The sequence below is a fragment of the Ictalurus furcatus genome, chromosome 17, assembly GCF_023375685.1.
Source record: "Ictalurus furcatus strain D&B chromosome 17, Billie_1.0, whole genome shotgun sequence".
NCBI classification, from domain to species: Eukaryota; Metazoa; Chordata; class Actinopteri; order Siluriformes; family Ictaluridae; genus Ictalurus; species Ictalurus furcatus.
In genome coordinates, this window is record NC_071271.1 from 25,797,315 (window position 1) to 25,810,808 (window position 13,494).

The following is a 13,494-nucleotide window of genomic DNA, read 5'->3' on the forward strand; positions in this document are numbered from 1 at the left end:
GAAAACTATACATGTGTCACCAAGGACAAAGTCAGATTAGAAGAGGTTGAAGCTAACCTAATGATAATTTTCTTGGGGTTACTGACTGTGTACAGATACAGTATGAGGGGACATGATTCATTACGTCATGCATTAGTGCAATCCACCATTAATTAGCGGAAATTAATTCAATAGTACATTTAATTTCAGGGAGTCCTGATGTGAGAGTGAGCCTGGTTTCATGACTCTTTACACATAGGTTTTATACATTTTAATTCTATTTTTTTTTTTTATACTTTATGGAGTTCCTTTATGATATGCCCCAGGACTGGAGCAACAAGCAATGAATATTTATTTATTTATTTATTTATTATCTATTTATTTGGGCTAGTGCTTAATAGTAAAGCTGAAAAAAGGCCAACATATTTTCACAGGACCTCAACCACACTGAGCACCTTTGTGAACTGGAATGCCAACTGCACCCCAGTCCTCCATGCCTGCCATCTGTGCCTGACCTCACTAAAGTTCTTGTGGCTGAATGGGCACAAATCCCCACAGACACGGTCCAAAATCTAGTGGAAAACCTTCGCAGAAGAGTGGAGGTTATTACAACAGCAAAGGAGGACTAAATCTGGAGTGGGGTGTTCAAAAATCATGTATGGGTCTGATGGGCAAGTGTCCACAATCCCTTGGCCATATATGGTTCATGCATTCAAATATGTTATTGTTATTATATTATTATTGTTATTATATGTATATGCATGAGTACACTGGTTCTTACACTGATATAAAGGTACTGTAACACAATGGAGGTACGGATGAAAGTGCATGTGTTAAATGTTTATTTAAAAGGCAGCAAACAAAATGTAAGCTTTCTCGGAGACACATGAACCCAGTCAACTGTGTTACGGCCCAGTCTAGGTTGGGCCGCACAGAGTAACCAGCTCGGGATTCAAGTTGATTGATCTTTAAAGAGTAAATGAGGGAGCCAGGAATAACAACGCAACAAGGTGGTTCAAAAAGGTTGTGGTATATTATGTCAGACAATATATACATATAACTATACAAATTAACCAAAACAGGCGTATCTTCAGAGTGGGCCAAGGCCAAAATAATAAACAAAAGGATCCTATGATTAGGTAGCTAGCTTACCTAAAAGGAAAGAAAAGAAAATACAAATATTCTTTCCCTAACTACCTAAGCAAGAAACAGAGACAAAAGGAACCCTCTCCCAAAAGAAATGGCAGACACCCCTACTGCCAGTGAACCAATTGAACACACACACACACACACACACACACACACACACACACACACACACAAGTGAAGAGAATACACAAAATAGATATAGGGATAACCAAACTCAAAGTCAAAACTAAGCCAAAGTCAAAACCAGAACAACAGTCAAAATACAGTATTTAGCCACAAGGGCAAGCACACAAATCAAGCAATCTCCTAACAAATCACACAAACACCTCCAACATCCCACCACTTCTCACTCCATCTTCCTCTTTAAGAATGGCCGCCACTCAGTGAGGTCATCCTGGAGGCCAGAGCAAGGCAGGCTAGGGCAGGCTGGAAAGTGTGGGAGGGAGTTTGGTCCTGCACACAAAATGTCACAGCACAAACACCCATGCGCCCCCCCCCCCCCCCCAAGATAGCGGGTTGTAACAACTGCATCTCAGACTACTGCTCATGCTGCATTATGGGATGTAACACACTTAGAGGAAAGTGATATCTGCCCATTCTGCACACTGCTGCTGTGTCTGACAGGGAAGAGAGTATGCCACCCAGACAGCAGGACCAATTTAGCTTTCTTGTACTCCTGGCCATGGATGGCTGTAGCATTTTTGGGATTCAAACTCATAATCTCTGGATGATCTTTTCTATGGCACCACTCAGGAGCCCTAATTTTGTTCCTTTTGAGCCATTCAAAAGGTGGACTTTGTAGTACTGCCACATAATGTCCATGTTTTAAATATCTGTGTGTTTAATTATGTTTAATTAACATCACATGTTAATTATCACACTGTCTGGTTGCCACTATCAGCATTGTGTTTGGCTTTATGCTCACGTTATCATGAGACTCTATGTGGACTCACCTCCAGTTATATCATCACGTATTGGCGCATGTTGTTTACGGAAGTAAACATAAACCGGTGTAGAGACAGTAGAAGGAGCACACTTAACTCAGAGATTCCATGTGCTGGGGATTATCTTCACGTTCTTTAAAGTCTTCACTGCTGAAGGAATAATGGTTTCACGACAAGTCTTCTTCCCAGTGTATATCTGACTACCAGCAGGAGCTCAGGAAGCTGTTGGAAGCATGGACGTTCATCACGTCCAATACTCTGGGTCAGTGGTGAAGCACTGTATCTCCACCCTGGATGAAGTACCAGTAAAAAGCAGAGCATACAGAGTGTCACCGTTGAAAATGAACATTACAGAAGATCATGTGGAGAAAATGTTATGAGATGGCATTACAGAGCCCTTCTCATCACCATGGTCCTCACCTGTGGTTCTAGTGCCAAAACCGGACCAATCATACTGGTTTTGTATCGATTACAGGATGCTTATCCAATGACCATATTGCATGACATCCTGGAATCCTTGGAAGGCACTTCCTGGTTCATGACCTTGAATTTGCAATCCGGCTACTGGCTAGTGGAGATGGAAGAGGAGAGCAAAAAGAAGACTGCCTTTATTAGCAGCAAAGGTCTATACCAACTCAAGAAAATGCCATATGGATTATGAAACGCAGCTACCACTTTCCAACAGCTGATGGAACAAGTACTAAGTGGGCTGAGAGGAATGATTTGCTTCGTATACATTGATGACATAATCATATACTCCCAGACCTACAATCAACACACCAAAGACATCAGTGCTGTACTGCAGAAGTTCACCCAAGCCAACTACACCTTCAATATGAAAAAATGCCACTTCTTCAAACAATAGCTGAAGTTCTTGGGCCATATCGTCTCAGGGTGAGGAGCCGAAGTGGATGCAGAGAAAAGTGGATTCAGACTATCCGGTACCAACAGACTTTAAGTCTCTGCAGCACTTCTTGGGGTTGGCAGGATGGTACCATAAGCTCATTCCGGGTTTCGCTGTCCTGCCTTCCTAAGTTCACACCGACACCAGTGAGCTGGGACTAGGGGCCATCTTAACCCAGCAATCTGAGGAGGGTGAGAAGGTTACTACATATGCATCAAAGACATTAAAAGTGTCTGGCTGTGGTCTGGGCTGTAGAAAAGTGGAGACATTTCCTGGAAGGAGTGGATTTGAGGTCTTTACTGACCATGTAGCTTTGGCCTGGGTGTTCAACTGCCCAAAGACCTCCTCACGCCTGACAAGGTGGATCCTGCAGCTGCAACAATTCACCTTCAAAGTGCAAGATCGAAAGGGTTGTCTCAACACCGGACCGGATGCTTTGACAAGGGCCTTCAAACCTCCCTCCCTGGATATAGCTCCATGCTTGAACGTCGTCAACCACCACCAAACTGACCTTCCCCATTCCTTGGGTGAAACTGCCCAAGCTCAGGACAAAGATGACACAGTGAAACAAATAAAAGCTACACTACATCAAAGAACACCTAGTCAGCTTTCATGACCAACAAGGCATATTGTATAGGAAGCTCCCACTAAAAGGTTAAGGAAAGAAATAGCAACTCATAGTGCCACTAAGCTTGATCCCACGTTTCTTACACTATTTCCACTTTAGCCCACTAGGGGGCCATCTAGGACAGATGAAGACCCTGCTATGGGTGCTGGAAGTAGCCTGGTGGCCAACAGTGCAAAAGGATGTCTGGGAGTATGTGAAAACGTATACCACCTGTCAGAAATACAAACATGAAAATACCAAACCATCCAGGTTCATGAGGTCCACTGAGGTGTGTAAATATTTGTAAATATTTGATTATATCTTTTCATGTGACAACACTGAAGAAATGACACTTTGCTACAATGTAAAGTAGTGAGTGTACAGCTTGTGTAACAGTGTAAATTTGATGTCCCCTCAAAATAACTCAACACACAGCCATTAATGTCTAAACCGCTGGCAACAAAAGTGAGTACACCCCTAAGTGAAAATGTCCAAATTAGGGCCAATTAGCCATTTTCCCTCCCCGGTGTCGTGTGACTTGTTAGTGTTACAAGGTCTCAGGTGTGAATGGGGAGCAGGTGTGTTAAATTTGGTGTCATCGCTCTCACACTCCCTCATACTGGTCACTGGAAGTTCAACATGGCACCTCATGGCAAAGAACTCTCTGAGGATCTGAAAAAAAGAATTGTTGCTCTACATAAAGATGGCCGAGGCTATAACAAGATTGCCAAGACCTTGACATTGAGCTGTAGCATGGTGGCCAAGACCATACAGTGGTTTAACAGGACAGGTTCCACTCAGAACAGGCCTCGCCATGGTCGACCAAAGAAGTTGAGTGTACGTGCTCAGCGTCATATCCAGAGGTTGTCTTTGGGAAATAGATGTATGAGTGCTGCCAGCATTGCTGCAGAGGTTGAAGGGGTGGGGGGTCAGCCTGTCAGTGCTCAGACCATATGCCGCACACTGCATCAAATTGGTCTGCATGGGTTTCGTCCCAGAAGGAAGTCTCTTCTAAAGATGATGCACAAGATAGCCCGCAAACAGTCCACTGAAGAAAAGCAGACCAAGGACATGGTTTACTGAACCATGTCCTGTGGTCTGATGAGAACAAGATAAAATTATTTGGTTCAGATGGTGCCAAGCGTGTGTGGCGGCAAACAGGTGAGGAGTACAAAGACAAGTGTGTCTTGCCTACAGTCGAGCATGGTGGTGGGAATGTCATGGTCTGGAGCTGCATGAGTGCTGCTGGCACTGGGTAGCTACAGTTCATTGAGGGAACTATGAATGCCAACATGTACTGTGACATACTGAAGCAGAGACTGGGCTGCAGGGCAGTATTCCAGCATGATAACGACCCCAAACACACCTCCAAGATGACCACTGCCTTGCTAAAGAAGCTGAGGGTGAAGGTGATGGACTGGCCAAGCATGTCTCCAGACCTAAACCCTATTGAGCATCTGTGGGGCATCCTCAAACGGAAGGTGGAGGAGCACAAGGTCTCTAACATCCACCAGCTCCGTGATGTCGTCATGGAGGACTGGAAGAGGACTCCAGTGGCAACCTGTGAAGCTCTGGTGAACTCCATGCCCAAGAGAGTTAAGGCAGTGCTGGAAAATAATGGTGGCCACACAATATATTGACACTTTGGGCCCAATTTTTACATTTTCTCTTAGAGGTGTACTCACTTTTGTTGCCAGCGGTTTAGACATTAATGGCTGTGTGTTGAGTTATTTTGAGGGGACAGCAAATTTACACTGTTACACAAGCGGTACACTCACTTCAGTGTTGTCACATGAAAAGATATTATCAAATATTTACAAAAATGTGAGGGGTGTACTCACTTTTGTGAGATACTGTATAATATTTACACAAGCCAGATTTAATCTAATTTGCTTTAATCTAATTTGTTTACTACTAGTATTACTTCTACTACTACTACTACTACTACTAATAATAATAATAATAATAATAATAATGTTTTCTTTTTGCTTTAAATATGTAGCTAGTCAAACCAGTAGTACACAATCAATATTTAGGAGAGTGTTTAGCATTACATTCCCAACATCACACAATCAAGTTACATATATGAGTCTTTCATCTCATACCACTCTTTGGAGAATGTAACTCTTTAAACAATTAATTCCCTCAAGAGTCATTATCATGGTTTACAGAAATGGTGGTATGCTCAGGAGAGATGCCCATGACACATGACAACCACATAAACAAGCTACAATAATTAACCTAATGAACAACAAAAAAAGTGTTACTATGTTACTGTACATAAAGGGGTTGTCAAGTGAGAATAACATTTAACGAGTCTCCTGATAATGGTATAAGTACTGATGGTGTAATTTTGTAAAAAATAAATGCATAATTGGTTGGTGACATCCATCAGAGTGTTGATCAAGGAAAATGTGTCTAATGCTCCTTGGCAAAAGTAACACTACTGAACTAATAACTTGATTAAACTATAAACCTAATACATAAAGTATTTAGATATTTTATGTGTTAAGATTATTTCAAAACACTATTAATAGTTTCTTAATTGATGTATATAATAATCCTATAAATCCTATGAACTATAAATAATGTATATAATAATCATATACATCGATAAACTATAATCCTTAGTATGTAATGATGTTTTCCCTTTTACTGTACTCCTTTAAAATAACCAAACACTCTTGTAAACTATATAAAATAATTAATTGTAAGATCTCAGACATCGCCACAAAAATCAGTGCTAATGTTAATTAACATATTTATGTACATACAACCATCTCAAAAAATTAGAATATCATGGAAAAGTTTTTTTTTTTCTGTAATTCAATTCAAATCAAAGCAACCTGGGCATCCATAACACCTCAGCAGTGCCACAGGCTGATTGCTTCCATGCAACACCTCACTGATGCAGTAATCGAGTGCATCCTCAGAAGGTCGACATTTCTGTATTATAAATTCTTTATTCTAATATTTTGAGGTACTGGGTTTTTCATTTTCCATGAGCTGTAAGCCATAATCATCAAGATTAAAACAAAAAACGGTTGAAATATTTCACTGTATTTGTAATGAATCTAGAATATATGAAAGTTCCACTTTTTGAATTTAATTACGGGGGAAAAAAAGAACTTTTCCATGATATTCTCATTTTTTTAGATGCACCTCTACATTATGTCATAGTGTGTTCGCCCCATTAACCTGTTATTCTTCATCTGTGCTGTCAACTCCGTAATGTACTATACAGAAGAGTGGTAGTTCTAAATACATAACTATAATAACAGTCACAACATTTTCATTGTAATATATGTAAAGTAATATATGATTCAAATTCCAGTGCTGATATATTTACATTTTCATATATTTCTTTGGCAGAATATTTATACAAACAGACAATTAAAGCAGTTTAAAGATTAAGGGCCTTGCTTAACTGCTTAATGTTGGCTCTCTGGCAGCACTGAGATTTGATCTCACAACCATCTAGTCACTAACAGTATACAGTTAATAACAGTATTAATGGGCATGAATATGAATTGAGTGAATTTAGATCAAGACAAGAGGCACTAAATATGTTCAACCTGACTGCTATGCCAAAATAAGTTAGGCTTGATAAGGCTCAAATAACCAATGCTGCTTTTCCTCAACACATATGGAAAATTAGGGATGCAGTCAAATTGGGAACAAGATGAATAAAGAGAAATGGTTGCGGGAATGAAAACATGAATAACCTGAAGATAACAATATTATTAGTCACTCTCTGACTGAAAGAAATGTTTTTCCCATTTATCACACAAAATCAGAGATAGGTGTCAAATCACACAATGAAGGATTTTTTTTTTTTTTAAATAAATAAAATAGCTAAATTAATAACTAAGCTGCATTTGTGGAACCAGTGATCTCTTTAACAGCAAGTAGAGCATTTACTGCACATGAAGTGGTAATGTAATTGAGAATAACATACAGCACCGCAGCATCAAGATAATTCATTTGTTTCAGTTACTTAATTCATTCATTTTTCAAGTCATTTAGACATGTACAAAGTTGCTAGTTTGGCATGCCACATAGGCTTTGATGGTAAGAGAGTGGGACAGCACCCGTTAGTATGCCGCTTTATGAAGGGGTGCGGCGCGCTTTGCCAATCTTGAAACCGCTTTCTCCCTCATGGGATTTAATTTTGGTACTTGAAGCGCTTTTGGAGTTTCCATTTGAATCGCTGGACAAAGTTGATTTTAAAATACTGTCGATTAAGACAGCACTGCTGTTAGTGCAGGCCTCAGTGAAGCAAGGAAAGGGTGTGCTTGTTCTGAATACTAGAATGACGTTGTGCCGCTCCTCTTATACTGGAGAAGGGAGCCACTCTCAGGCACAAGCGTCATGCCTGCCAGCCGATACAGTTACGATATGATACGATTCTAAGGAATATGCAGAAGGGGCGTATCCCATAGTGAGAGACCTCACTTAATGCTATCAGAGAACCGGGGTTACGCAAGTAACCTATAGTTTTGAAAAATTATTGTTGAGTTTCAGTAAAAGACATGTTTTAAATCTTTTTAATAATTTAGTAACATTATTGTTTAACTGTAAAGTGAAAATTTTTCTTGTAAACATTTTTCTTAAATAATGATTTACATTTTTTTTCAACCACTTTGTTAGCAAATATAGCTAAAATCTATTCAAGTTTTGTGATATATTTTTTTTGTTTTATATTCAGAGTTTAATATTGTAAGTTTATATAAGTTTATATTTTTATTCAGTCCTCCTCAGATTTTGAGAATTGAGAAAAATTACATAATATATAAATGAATGTGATCCCATAACTAATCCTTAATCAAAAGTACATCAGTGTTTAACTTTAAAGTGAAGTAGTTTAGAAACACTCACTGGACCCCCGTTTTGGGCAGAAGAACCCTCTAAGGACACACATTTCGGATGGTACAACCCTGAGTTTGGGTGAAAGAACCCATGATGGAAAAAGCTTCACAGAAAGAACCCTGATTTATACTGAGACTGTCCTTAGCTATGGTTTAGGCACCTTCAGACTGGGTGAAAAAACCCTCATTTTGGGCAGAAGAACGCCCAGTTTGATCAGAAGGTCCCACAGTTGGGAAGATGGACCGTTAGCATGGATGTGAAAACCCTTGGTTTGTGCAGAAGGACCCTCAGCTTGGGCAGAATAACACTGAGCTCTCTGAGAACCTTAAGCTTCACACAAAGAACCCTGATTATTCTGGGAGTTGGGAGTGAGGAGAGTCTTCTGCTAGCATGGAAGAACCGTCACACTGAGTAAAATAATACGTAGTTTGGCCAAATGGAACTAAGGAAAAACCCTCGGTTTACTTGGGTAGAAATCTATAAATAAACTATATAAATAAAACAACCATCACACTGAACCCGTAACACATTCTAAAGTTGGTAAATGGAGGCATTAGTACATGTTTACTAATAGTTACATAGATTAAATATTATCATTGCTAATAATAATATAATAAAATATATTTATAATCATGATATTTCATTTTCTAACCAACATGAAAAGGCACTTTGAGGATTCATATATATATATATATAGAGAGAGAGAGAGAGAGAGAGAGAGAGAGAGAGAGAGAGAGAGAGAGAGATTATAGATTTAACTGTTGAGTGAGGTTTGTGGTTCAGGGCAACTTGTATTTTGTATTTTTGTCTGGCTTCATCTTTGTGATTGTAGCTTCACACTGACACCCTACAAGGAAACAAAACTCTGTCAAAATAAAAGTAACCTAAGCTACAATCAGATCTTCACTATCAAGACTCAAAAATAATATTGTGGCTGTGAATATTGAGGGAAATAAATAATGTCTAGTATCTAGTGCATAAATAATGCACTAAGCATTTTAAAACCACGGCACTTTTAACATTAGAAGTAATTAAAATGTGAAGTGTTTGTGGTTAATGTTACAATTTTGTGTTCAGCTTATGCAACTTTTCACAATACTGATTTAAACTTTAGACAAAAAAGTATTTTTAATTTAAATGTATACATTAAAACAATGAGTGTAATTTTTCTGTTGATTAGCTGCCATCTAATTTATATAACTAAGGTTTGCATGTGTTAGCATTACATTACTCTCAAAGACAATTAACGTGACCAGTAACTGAACAAATATCTATTTCAAACACCTCTCAAAATGACCGCCATTAAAATGAACGCAGTGATTAAAGCAGTTAATGGTGAGACACGGCTGGAACACTATTAATGACTAGTTGAGTAGGAGGAGACTCCAGAGACAATTAGGACGAAAGACACAATAAAAGGCCACTGTTGCTGACTGTTTTAATATTGGTGTGCTCAGTGCAATGAGCAATGACAACTACAAGGGTAAGTTTAGTACTTGTGGAGCTTTTTCTGATCTTCAACTATGTGCGTAGTACACCTGCATCTCCACAAGCTGTGAAAATGCCCCCTCAAGCTCCTCAGCTTCCTGGGAAGCCCACTTTACAGCCACAGATGCCTGGACCGGTTGCAAAATGCCAAGTGCAAGATTATGAAAGGGTTCCTTGTGGAGAACCTGGCATCAATGGTGATCAGTGCACCACTATAAACTGCTGTTTTGATGGCCAACAGTGCTATTATGGGAAGATGGGTAAGATTGGAGTTCTATCTGATCTTTCATTGTGACAAAAATTGTTAACTGACCCCTTTCTCTTTTTTTGGTATTGCCAGTGACTGTCCAGTGTACCCTTGATGGCCAGTTTGTGCTGGTGGTGGCCAGAGATGCCACAGTTCCCAGGATAAGCCTGGAGTCCATCAGCATGTTGGGAGGAAACAGTAGACCCTGTAGTCCTGTTGACTCCAATACAGCCTTTGCTATATACCAGTTTCCTGTAACTGCTTGTGGGACAACCATGATGGTCTGTGTTTAATTGTTTCCAAATATCTGGTGTTAATTTTTATGCCGTTTGGAAAGCATGCTCTCCATTATTCCACTCTGTCCAGGTACAAGGTGGCTATGTGGTCTATGAAAACAGGATGCTCTCTTCCTATGAAGTTGGAGTTGGACCCCGAGGGGCAATCACCAGAGACACTCACTATGAGTAAGATAACTAAAACTAATGGCAGGTGTTCCTTTAAGGCTTTTACTGATCTATTGTTTCCTTTGTAGGCTTTACTTCCAGTGTAAATATTCAGGTGTTGGCTTAGCCACTCTGGCTATTGACCCTTCAGCCAATGCTGATCCTCCATCCGTTGTTGCTTCTGGACTACTCCAAGTAGAACTAAGACTAGGAAATGGTCACTGTGTTGCCAAGGGATGTGCAGAAGGTGAGAAACTTCTGTCTGGCTATTGGCATGCAGTCTGAACTGTGAATGGTTTCAACAGGATTTGATTTTCCCCCCCTCTGCCACCCAACAGATGAAGTAGCCTATACCTCGTACTATAGTGCTGCTGACTACCCTGTGACTAAGGTACTGAGGGAACCAGTGTATGTTGAAGTGCACATGGTGGGAAGAACTGACCCAAATATTGTCCTGGTTTTGGGAGGCTGCTGGGCGACTGCTTCCCCTAACCCCTACAGCCTTCCCCAGTGGGACCTTCTGGTGAATGGGTAAGCTCGTCACAGGTCTTCTGCTTGTGTAGTCCAGTGACCATATTGAACAGGAAATGACTACCTTGTGTTTTCTAAAGGTGTCCATACAAGGATGACCGCTATTTGACCAAACTGATGCCAGTTAATGGGATGTCTGGACTTGCATACCCTACCCATTACAGACGCTTTGTCCTGAAGATGTTCACGTTTGTGGATCCAGACTCTATGGCTCCAATGCATGAGACGGTAAAGGGTTGGGTTCTCTTTTATGCTCTTGCACATGCTTCTGTACATGAAATGGGTTCGACTGTTTAATGTGTCTTTTCTCAGCTCTACATCCACTGCAGTACAGCTGTATGTCTTCCAACTGCACAAGACTCCTGTGAACCCACATGTGCCAGAAGAAGTAGGTAGACCACCTTAACACTGTTTGCTTCACTTGACTGGCTTACGCATCATCTTTTTCCCTCATTAGGAAGAGATGCTGCTGCAGGAGGCTCTCCTCACACCTCAGGAGTAGTGTCTAGTGGAGGTGTGATCTTTACCCAAGGCTCCTCACCTCACTTTGTGTAAAGTTATGGCGAATAAAGCTTTTTTTTTTTTTTTTTAACTTTCAATCTGGCTGTTTGATTCAAATGTTCTGTGTACAAGCTGAGTCTAGCATATCCATCTATGGTGGGTTCAGAGTTGTGATCACAGGAGTAACATTTGTGATTTTACATGTAACTTCAGTGTGTTGGTTTGTACATGGTGCTTACTCATAGCTGTAATCCAGCATGACTTGCAGATGATGGCTGGGGGGTGAATTTTTATTGTGAAACTTGAATGTGTTGCTGTCTTGATCGGATTTAAGAGAGTACAATGTCAATAGAACCTTCCTGGTTAAGTGGGGGGGATAAAAGGTACATCTATACCTAGGACAACTGACTAATGTAAACCTATTGATTGGCTTTGAATCATATAAATGGAAAAATTTCCAGCACTGAGAGAGAAAAGAAGAATTACTGTCTATAGCTGCTATAATGTAAGTGAGAACAGGAACTAACTTGTTTAGCATGGGGACTGGCTGTTAAAGGAAAATGATCAGCTTTGGGGTGGTAACAGTAATCCTGCTTCATCCCACCCTGTTGTGGTTGGTTTTTTTTTTTTTTTTTTTTTTTTTTTTTCCAATAAAAGTGTCTTATTCATATACCCTACTAAGGAATGATCAGAATAGTTGACTAGACAGCCGGGGCCCAGGCTGCTTTTAACGAGGTTTGGCCTCAACCTTGTGGTATTGAGGGCGCTCACTATGGAATACTTCACCCAGCTCGGGTTTGCCTTACATATAACGGTGTTCAGATGGACTTTGTTTCAGCGGAGGAAACAGGAGACTATGTTAAACTCTTGATATCGGGGTGAATTGCATCACCTACACAGTGGAGTCTTTTTCGCTCTTCTATTTTTTTTTGCACTCGGCCTTCCAGCTCTACAGAATTCGGATTTTTATTGAAGATATTGGCGTTGCATTACTTTGCCTAGATTTTGTGGACCTTGCTCCTTAAAATTTACTTCTGTATTAATGTGATTCTCTGTTTTGATGCTCTGAGCAGGTTAGAGTTTCTGTTTATTTAATTTTATTAGTGTTATCTCCTCGGCTTTATGTGCTACAGTGTTATATTATTTGTTACAAGTCTTTAAAAGTTAAGGACATTATTTGTTATTGCGTGCAGACTGTTTATCAGACTTGAAGTCAGTAGGGGCTTTTTCTCTTACTGGAACTTTTTGTCTTGGTAATTTTGTTGGTTAGTTCAGCTTACACTGGGAGTTGTTTTCATAATGCTGGCAATGTTCGGTTTCTGTAGGATACACTGCTCTCATTTGTTTATGGAGATGGGTGTTTGGTGGATTGTGAGAGTAAGCAGAACATGCCAATGCTTTGAAGGATGTGAATTGGAACAGAGTAGTGTTATTTAATTGAGAATCTGTTTTTAGAGGATTTAAACCTAACATGGTGAACAAATTATATTATAGAATTCAGGCAATTTTACTGGGGTTATCTCATAGTGTAGCAAGTAATCTGGAAAGACCTTTGTAATATCAGTCTAAAACTGGATTTAAAGTGAAGCAAGTTAGTAAATGAATCACATGTAAATGAGTTATATGAAAATGAATAAATAAATTAAAGACGAATTATCAGAATACAGTCCTAAAGTCCATGAGCTGTTAGGTGTAGAAGCTACTCATAAAACCAGATTTAAACAGATTGTATACCCTTCAGTGTGTGAGGTGGCTAAACATCTGCTACCATCTACTGGTCAAAATGAGCATTTTCAGCATGTTCGAAGGATAATATCTTTCTTTTGAATTTT

At 39.8% G+C, this 13,494-nt stretch overlaps 1 protein-coding gene across 1 annotated transcript; it reads left to right on the forward strand.

The window, feature by feature from the left end:
- The first annotated feature begins 9,783 nt into the window (after positions 1 to 9,783).
- On the forward strand, positions 9,784 to 13,454 carry LOC128621824 (zona pellucida sperm-binding protein 4-like). The gene is made up of 8 exons (XM_053647817.1): positions 9,784 to 10,200; positions 10,281 to 10,468; positions 10,554 to 10,651; positions 10,720 to 10,877; positions 10,969 to 11,161; positions 11,242 to 11,389; positions 11,474 to 11,549; positions 11,619 to 13,454. Exons 1-8 carry the CDS (start codon positions 9,921 to 9,923, stop codon positions 11,714 to 11,716), a joined length of 1,239 nt encoding a protein of 412 aa, XP_053503792.1. The 5' UTR covers positions 9,784 to 9,920; the 3' UTR covers positions 11,717 to 13,454.
- Positions 13,455 to 13,494: the final 40 nt, after the last annotated feature.